Here is a 9,628-nt window from a genome sequence, read left to right as displayed (position 1 = left end):
GACTAGAAAAAAATCCATGTAATGAATCTAAATGAAAAGCAGTGTCTAATGGTAAGCTCATAATAATGATAAATTTATCATAAAATAGTTTAACAATAAGTAAATATTTTTAATGTTCAGAATAAACAATACTATTTTATTTCTTGTTATTATATATGAACAAAATCAGAATAAAACGCAATGTGTTTCAAGTGACATTGAGTTTTACATAATAGAAATTTAATGAATTTTACAGTTTAGTAATTATGAAAGTGGTGTAAGTCCATTTATGGCCCAGAAAGAATATATTAGTTTGGATAAATTCACATAGAAGTCTTTATGCAATCAACTTACATATTTCTAAAGTCATAGAAACATTGTCAAACTTAGTACACTTTGTTTATATTTTTGAATCAACTAAAATGCAAATGTTTAAATATCTCGAAAGAAGAAAAAATGGACTTACACCACTTTCAAAATAAACGGTCCATATTTCTTTGGCATATTCCCACGGTATTTTCAATATTTTTTAAGGCATTTAAAAACTCGAAAAACTTAAACAGTTTACCTAAGTGTATTCCCTATTTCGTGCCGAACATAAAAAAAATATTGGCGCAATATTAATCAGTTTCTGTTGTTTCGAGCCAAAGTTACCCCAACTGGCGGTACCGTTACGGCGGTTTTACGAGTAGTTAAAGTACTTACCTATTGCCGTGGTCGCCCATAACGATTACCACCGTGTTCCGAAAATGTCCGTTTTCGTTCAATTCTCTGAGCAAATTGTAGACGTCCCCGTCCAAATATTGAGCGTTATTGAAATTCGTATGGGTAACGGCGATGTAAAAGGAGAAGAGAAAATACAGTTCTCGGCTATATTTTTCTATAAATTCTTTCATCCAATTGAATAAAATCGTGTACGTGGGAATATTTCCCAGACAATAGGTGGAACTTTTCTTCAGAAGAGAAGATTCGGATAAAGCCAACCATAATGGTCGCGGGTAATAATCGGTGGGTTTGCGAAGACAGCCTTTAGATAAATAATTTAAAATGGTATATTCTGGCTCGTCTTCGGTTAATGCCGTTACGTACCCTTCTTTTTTGAAGTTCTTCCATATAAATGGCCAATGGTCGTACGGTCCGGCGCTCTCGTTACCGGGCAGTTCTTGCGGTACCATTCGAACTTTCCTTCCAGTTAGCAGAGCGATCATGTTGGGGAAACTGTTATCCGCCACTTTAGTCAGGCCTTTCAATGTCTTAAAATAGAAAAGTAAATTTAAACGTCGTATTTACTTTTATTGTTCTAAATATTTTAAACTTGTACGTAAAAAGATGTGTCTAATCGACGACGATTCCGTCTCTACCGTCTATAAAACGTGTAAATTCGCATAAAAGAAAATCATCATTCCTAGTCGTGTAAAAACTTATTAAATATAAAATATTTGCGCTTTGGCACTAATAATTGGGGATTATCGACGAATAGCGCGGCTTTAATACTCTTTTTATGGAAAGATTCTTTTGCAAAAATTGTCAAAACTTCATTCTTAAAACATTAACGACTCGGATTTTCAAAATTCCGAATCGTATCTTATAGAAGAATTCAAACGGATTCCAACGAAAAAGCCGTTTTGTTCTACCCGATTCCGTTTCCCATAGAAAAAGCGTTACATTTCGAACAATCGGCCTTAATTCATTTATAAACAAATAAATAACAGAGGATTAACATGTACGTTTTGAAAAATGGCGGTAGCGAATTTCAAAATACAGATACGAGACATCAAGTAAGCCGTTTAATCACGAAACGGGCCAACAGATGGCGATACGTCTAATCGAATACCGAGGGCGCGGTCCGTTTCGCAAGCGAGCTTAATTAGCCGCTGGTATTTGTCGCGTCAAAATAATGATTTAACGCGTTTGATAAACGTAGTGAAAAAATTCGGTATAAACAACGAACCAAACCCTTCGCCTACCGGAAGAGTTAGGAAGTAAACAAACCGAAAGACATACGCGGACCCCTTCGACCTTTCGTCTCCTCCGAACAGCGCGAAAAACTCGCCGTTCAAAGGTTCCCGCGGGCCTCTGGCACGCCACGAAGCCAGCTGGAGGTAAGGGCTACCTACTTACGATACGGCGGGTAATGGTTACGCCGCGTTACGGGGGGTGGGGAATATTTACGACGTCGTTACTTAATTCTAGAGAGTCTTAGTTTGTTAAATACGTAGGGGCTAAGTCGCCGGTAGTTTTATCGTTTTTGTGGCCGAGGTATGGCGTAGTAACGCGTGTTATTTGTGTACGACACCGCTTTGTACGCGTTTATTCGTAATTAACGAATAACGTAACTTTCGGTACACCGCGCCGCGTATCACTACTTAGTACTTATACGCGTTACGTAATTTTAAGGAAGAGTACGTACGACGGCGTTACGAGAGTAAAACGATAGACGGTCGAAGAAGTATAAAAATACTTTTACGTAATTTATGGACGTTCCCCTAATCTCGAAAAACGGGAGTGTACAATAGCGCTTTTCTACGAACGGGTCCGGTTCCGTAGGTAGTTGGCGGTCGACATTTAAGGAGTTACGGACCATTCCGGCTTTTTATTATATGCCAGGGGTGGGCGAGCGAAAGTTCGGTGGGAGCCGAAATGTAGGTTTTGCAAAATGCACGGGAGCCGCTGTACGGCGATTTTATTATATAATATAAAACAAATATTAAATTTTTTAAATAAACGTATTTTCACAAAACTGTAAAAATAATAATAAAAAGCAGAAATTAACGCTTTCGGTAAGAGCCGCATTTGCCCGTGTCTGTTGCACTCAATTTAATACACCGTCGGGTATATCAGAACGATTGATCGACGGGTGCGTTATCGTTTAGCAATTTAGTCGATTGATAAATCTGACTTTTTAAAATCGAAGGGAAAAGTACGATCTGGTTAAAATATAATAACGTGGTACGTAACGTTGTATTTTCGCCACCGACGTCCAACGTAATCGATGACGTTAGTAATAATAATTATAATTTTCGGGGGGGGGCGCTTCTGTCTGCCGAAGCTGCTGGCGCGTTTATTTATTCACTTCAAATACAGGTAAAGAACGTATCCTGTTAAACAATTTTAAGTTAAAAAATTTTTTTAGTTTGTGCTGTGTGTTAACATTATAATTGTTGATAAATCTATCAACATAATTAATACGCAACGCTGGCCGATTAAAAGAGGAAGACCACCGCTTCAAAAGTCAAAATCAAATAGTAGAAAGGAATCTGCTTCGACCATTAATTCCAGGTTAATTACTGACTACAATTTACACGTCGAAAGAACTTCTCCTGAACCATCCTCTGCAAACGCAGGTTTGAACTCTGAAACTACACTTTTAAGTTCACAACTATCAGGTGAGCCAATTGATTTTTTATCTTCGCCAGGAAAAAATTCATCCGATATATCAAGTATAACACTATGGAATAAAATTTCTGAATTAATTAATGTTTCTAATACGAGAATATTAAATCAAATGACTATTATCAAAGAAGATCTGCATCAGATTCGTAATAGTATCCAAGAAACTAAAGCCCAGAATCAAAAAATGAATAGCCAAATAATTAATCTTGAACAACAAATTGCTAATTTGAAAATAGAAAATGAAAGTATGCAATATCGAATGGATAATATGGTTAATGCGCAACATGGCAATAATATAATGTTATATAGATATCCCAGTAAAACTAGTCCTACCAAGCTAGAAGTGTTTAATCTTAGTAATGAATCATTAAAATTACATGAAGTTACAATGGATGACTTAATAGCGATTATTCCTATAACTAAATCACAGTATCCAACAATTAAATTAATTATTAAAAATACTCAAATAAGAGATTACATATATTCGAGTTTTATAAAAATGAAACAGCAAAACCTATCGAACGTCTGGAAAGAAATTCAAATTTCACAGGACCTCATAAAAAGATCTAGATTAAGACGTAAACAATTAATTCCTGTTTTAAGCGAGTTAAGGAAAGCGGGTAAATATCCAAAACTCCTAGGCCATACTATACTGTTGGGCAATTATTCTTTGACGTATAGCTATGTGTTGGAGGGGCTGGTATACTTGGATTCTTTTACCCCGTATTCAATTTCTGAGAACACTCCGCAATGACATACGATCAATTTAAATACTTGTATTCAAGACTTACGTTTTGTGGAGACTCAATTATTAAGTCCCTTGCCTGCTGCACATAATAATAATGAAAGTTTATACGATATTACGTCCAATCAAAAAGTCTCCTACTCTGTAATAATTAATTGAAACTCCCAGGGTCTTAAGTGATGTTAAACAGAATAAAATGGGCCATGACCTTTTAAAATTAACGACTCAAGCTCAACTATAAATTCTTAATAGTAGAATTGGAAAGGTCTATTCTTCTGCATTTACTTGTGTATTCACTTTGGGAAGTTCTACAACCGAACTGTTTATATGTTTAGAATTTTTAGTAGATTTACGCTCGGAAATTTATGAACTAAATTGTGACTTATCGGGCCATTTTCCTGCTAGTTTTTACTTTGGATTGAAAGATTTGGATGATATTAATTATATTATGCCGAAGTATCTGATAATCGAAAAGGTTAGATATTCCAATATCAACAGAAGAACTGGATTTATCAATTGGTAAATTAAAAACGTAAACAGCTCCTGGAATGGATATAATTACCACTAAATTTATTAAACTTGTTCTGCCAGCGGGTAGGCAAGTTCTACTTGATTTTTATAACCATTTTTATAAAACATTTATTATATTCTTACCGAATGTCCAAAGATTGAAGAAGCGCAATGTAAATTTAAATTAAAAGAGATTTTGATTTAATTTAAGAAGAAAATTTCAGAACCAATCTAGAAAAAATTTCATTATGTAAGATGTATAATATTCATAATTTTTTTGTTTCAATTTAATGAATCTGAAATATGATATGTACATTGAATGATTAATATGTTATGTTTAGTAAATTTTATGTAACAAGATATTTAAAAAAATGTTCCAATAAGTAATAATTGTATTTTTGTAATTCTTTAAAGCTAACCCCCTGTAACAAGATTTTTCTTATTACAATAAAGTATTTGTAATAATTTCGTAAAATAATTATAATTTTCTCCAGAAAATGTATTACCCTTTCACTATTGTCGGGATTATCTATAAGTAGCTTCTACGATTAGCCATAAAAATACAACTAAACTAAATTAAATGAATAAAATGTATTTATTTCATTTTTCCATCCCGATTTTATTTCAATGCCGAGTTAGGAAACGAGGAAAATTTTCGTAAGCACGCCGGAGTAATGGCAAATTACGTAATCTACGGCATTCCGGTAGGCGGATTATATCAATACATTACCACGCAATTTAAATGAAATAAACTTGTAAAGCTGTTTTTGCTGTTCCGTAACGGCGACTGAAAATATTAAATCAAATGACCGAAGCTAATGCAATTTTCACAAGTTTTTAAAGATCCGGCTGTCCTTTTGCCCTTTACGTAATCCACTAAAAATATAAAAGCTCTGAAAACGTAAGGCCTGACCTCTTTTCTCACCGACGGAACTCGATTTGCATAACCTACGACTACTCGAAAGTAGAAAAATACCCCAATGATATATTTCGCGGATAAACCCAGTGTGCCGAGCGTACGCAACGAAAACTAATCGAAAATTAAGCAAACTTCGGAGAACGAATTACTTTCCGTAAAAAATAGTTGCCATCTTTTCCTCGTTAATCCATTCGATTAGGAAAAATCCAGAGCCATTCGATTCTTTTCGCCATCGATATAGACAGTCGGCATTAGTTCGCTCGGTCCGTATTGCCGAATGGATGGTAATGATGGACGGAGGCAAATAAGAATAAAAACAACGAATCAACAATTATAAAGGAATTTTATATATTTTGCGTTAATATTTTATATTCGTACTTCGCTTTGACACTCGTTCCTTCCAATGAAACGTAGACTGACGATATCGAGTGAGCGTAGGACGTCGCTATACGGGTGGAGGGAACCTCTGAACCGGCCATCGAGTTATTCGCTGTCGAATAACTCGATGGCGTACGGTACGACGTTAGTTTAAACGTAGATGAGCTATCGGCCCGTGCCGACTTTATCCGCCTTAGAAAGTGAGGAGAAGAAAAGTAGTCTAGAGGAGAATGGTTTGGGAAGTAGGGGGGATAGGAAAGATAAAGAGTAGTGAGGATCTCGGGGCGCCTTATCGGCACTATTACAACCAATCTATTACGATACAATTACGTAATACAATCGGTAGATATTTACATATTGACCGTTACGACGATTGGTCCGAGCTGTATAACATATAACGGTACACCAGGGTATGCGATATACGACAGTAACAACCACTAAGGGTACCGACAATATTATATTATAAAAGGAGCGGTTAACGCGTAGATTACTATTTATGATGGCAGAAAATGATTGACTAAAGGATGGATACTGTTAAGTAATTTCCGCGCGTTGAGTTAACCTATAATTAAAGAGTACACTAGCTGTATACAATACAAAACAGATCTTCAGTTTACAACAAATGTAAACCAACGGTTATTAATAACTAGCTGTTACCCGCAACTTCGTCCGCGGAGGTTTTGCAAGTAAACCACATTTACATTCAATATTTCAATAACCATAGTAATTGTCAAATAACACCTACCGCTGAAGAGAATTGCCGAGAATCAAACGAACTGTTTTCAATTTGATCAATTCTCTGAAACGTTTACAGTCTTTCTATAATCGAACCAATATGCAATAACAAATGCGAATTTAAAACGGATCAAACATTTTAAATTAAAATCGAAATAAATAAAAATATTTATAACAATGTCTGAAATGTTATCAATTTAATACCCCTAAGTACTCGATGAAGACTAAATGTAGTTGAAAACAAAAAAATCGCATCTAAAATAGAGGAGAAGCAGTTTTTCCGGTTAACCCTTAATGCTCTCCCTCTCCCCCCACTTGGGAATTTCGAAAAATCCCTTCTTAGTGTGCGTTTTCGTGACGTACCCTAACTGAGTACCAAATTTCACCTCTATAGGTCCAGCGGTTTGCTCTGGGCGATGATAAATCAGTCAGTGAGTCAGTCAGTCAGGACAAGCAATTTTATATATATAGATATACATTTAAATTTGTAATTAATGTAATAAATTTGTACAATGCGCGAATGATATATGCTTGGGCTAACAAAATTAACCACCGTAACCAGACAACTAAACAGTTATTTCCGCGAGTTGTAACGAACAGAATTATTCTTCCATGCGCTAGCCCAAGGGTCGGAATTAGCGGCCGCGAGCCGCATGCGGCTCTTTGCATAGACGTTTGCGGCTCTTCGGACATAAACTCCAATTTCATTTCACCTCATTTCACCGCAGCCTTATAACTTATGAGTTTATGAGATAGAGCCGCCGAACACATTTCGACTTGTTCTCCTTCCGCACATGACCACACTCGCGTTGATCAATATGAGTCGCATAAGAGTGGTACCATTTGAAGCATATCTATATATACAGGTAACCCCCGTATAACACGGCACTTCTATAGCACGGATTCGCTCTAACACGGTTCGAGAATTGTGTAAAACCCTCGTACAACAGGAAATGTAATAAATTTTTACATACTTAAGTAATAATAGTTCGCGAAAATTATTATTTTCGTGAAGTATTAGTACTTAAGTACGTAAATTTTCTTTTCTCGCCTTCTGTCGATACACGTGGTCCTTCTGGAAACTTGTTTCAATGTTGCCAGATCGCGACGCTTCTGCTTTTGTAGTGCCAGATGTTTTTCCCTTATTCCATACTCGCTTTATTCTTCATAAGTGCTTAGCACCATATAAGGAAATTTATAAAGACCTTTTAACTAGAAGCAAGCGATCTAAAATTACATACATTTTGCAAAAGGTAAAGCGTGGGTCTGAAGATAATGCAGAAAAATGCTCAGAGGATAAGGGGATCTGAAGATAATGCAGAAAAATGCTCAGAGGATAAGGATAACTTGCCAAAAAGAAAACGCTCTCGGTTAATTAATAGTGTTTTTACTGATGACGAAGAAAACATTGTTCAATTTATATTAATACGTATCACTTAAAAAATTTTAATGAAGATATTTATCTTAATTATGAAAATATACAGGCATGTTTTTTAATTTTTGGAACCTAACCCTCCTTTTCGTATTAGTTTCGTATAACACGGCAATTTTTTGGAACGTAACTACCGTGTTATACGGGGGTTACCTGTATTACCCAATGAACGCGTGTCCGTCCATTTGTGTAACGTTATGCCGAAAACGGCCACTAGAGGCGCCCCTGTCGTGTGTCGTATTTCGCACATTTAAATTAATATGCGGCTCTCTGGTACTTTTGTTATCCTGTTTTCATAACAATTTGGCTTTTCTCACTTGACAAACTGCCGACCCCTGCGCTAGCCAATTAGTAAGTAAATCAATGGGTGACAAAAGAGAAAAGATAAATAGGCTACAGATAACGCAGTTAATAACACTGATATACAATACTTAACCTGGGACGACAGAAAAACGATCAGTTTGATCACTGTCACTATCTTCTATCGTTGCATCACTGCTTTCGTCGTTTTCGTGTATGTCGCTGTCTCTTAGTGTTGTGTTAGTCTTATAACTGTCCGGGAGAAGAGCAATAAAAGTCTCAAAGGTATTCCAAAGACCTGTCTTGATAAAAATGTCTTCTAGATTCGGCGGCCAGTTCGGTCCTTCCTGGATGCAATCACGATAGAAAGGGTAACGATGTTCATCATGCAAAGGACAGTGAAAAATGAAGTGGAGGGCGTCTCCCTCACTAGCACCATCGCAGTGACATTTGCTGGTGTGAGAGGCTTGCCGGGGGTAGAGAGTCGGGAGTGTGCTCTTTACCACTTAATCGGGGTCGAAGGATGGCTTCCTAAGACTTTAATGAGGAGCAAGGGTCCGCGAAGATCTCCTGTAAGTTGCTTTTTCTTGACACCAGCCTAGTTATAGAGTTAGGCACGCTAACATCCGTTCGCGAGAAATTTCGAGTGGGGGGATGTGAATAAGTAAAATGGACGTAGGCTTGAAGGTAAGACAGAAATGAGGCCATATTAAACAAATAACAAAGATTTAATAAAAACAAAATTAAATGGATAAATACAATAAAATAAAATATCAATAATTAAATATTGCATCTAAACTGGAGAGCGTTAACACTATAATAATCCTAAATATGGGAGATGAGAAAGAGTTTACAAACGATATTATACTATATTACCTTTGTGATAACTCGACTTACGCGAATCATAATCTTAGGCGGAAGTTACTTGTATGAGGAACTATGGCATAATAACAAAATTAAACAAGGACATGCTGAGGCGCTGAGTTTATCGCGTATCCCCTACTTATTATTTTCAATTTCTCCAGATCTCTTCCAATGGAGATCGAGCTTAAGGATCATCTGACTGGGTATCACGATGAGTCTTTTGGGTTTTAGTCAGCCATTTAGTCATGAGCGATAAAGATCTCTCTCGGGAACTGACTGTCAACACAGGAAACATTTGTTCCTGGTTCTATTTGATGTGTAACTTTGATAAAAATTCCGACTTATTATATTTAATTTTTAACGTTTTTCTATC

General features: G+C 36.2%; 1 protein-coding gene across 5 annotated transcripts in view; it reads right to left on the bottom strand.

Moving 5' to 3' along the window:
- LOC111639786 overlaps positions 1–9,628 on the bottom strand; it is a 60,041-nt gene that overhangs the window by 12,592 nt on the left and 37,821 nt on the right. For all 5 annotated transcript variants that reach the window (XM_023385729.1, XM_023385727.1, XM_023385728.1 and 2 more), the window contains one exon: positions 685–1,232. In XM_023385729.1, coding sequence (XP_023241497.1) covers positions 685–1,232 — 548 coding nt within the window. The remainder of the gene's footprint in view (positions 1–684; positions 1,233–9,628) is intronic.

Source organism: Centruroides sculpturatus, unplaced genomic scaffold (genome assembly GCF_000671375.1).
Source record: "Centruroides sculpturatus isolate CEXI.00-Female unplaced genomic scaffold, Cexi_2.0 scaffold668, whole genome shotgun sequence".
NCBI lineage: Eukaryota > Metazoa > Arthropoda > Arachnida > Scorpiones > Buthidae > Centruroides > Centruroides sculpturatus.
Note: the sequence above shows the minus strand (reverse complement) of the source record. Positions and strands in the feature narration are given on the sequence as shown.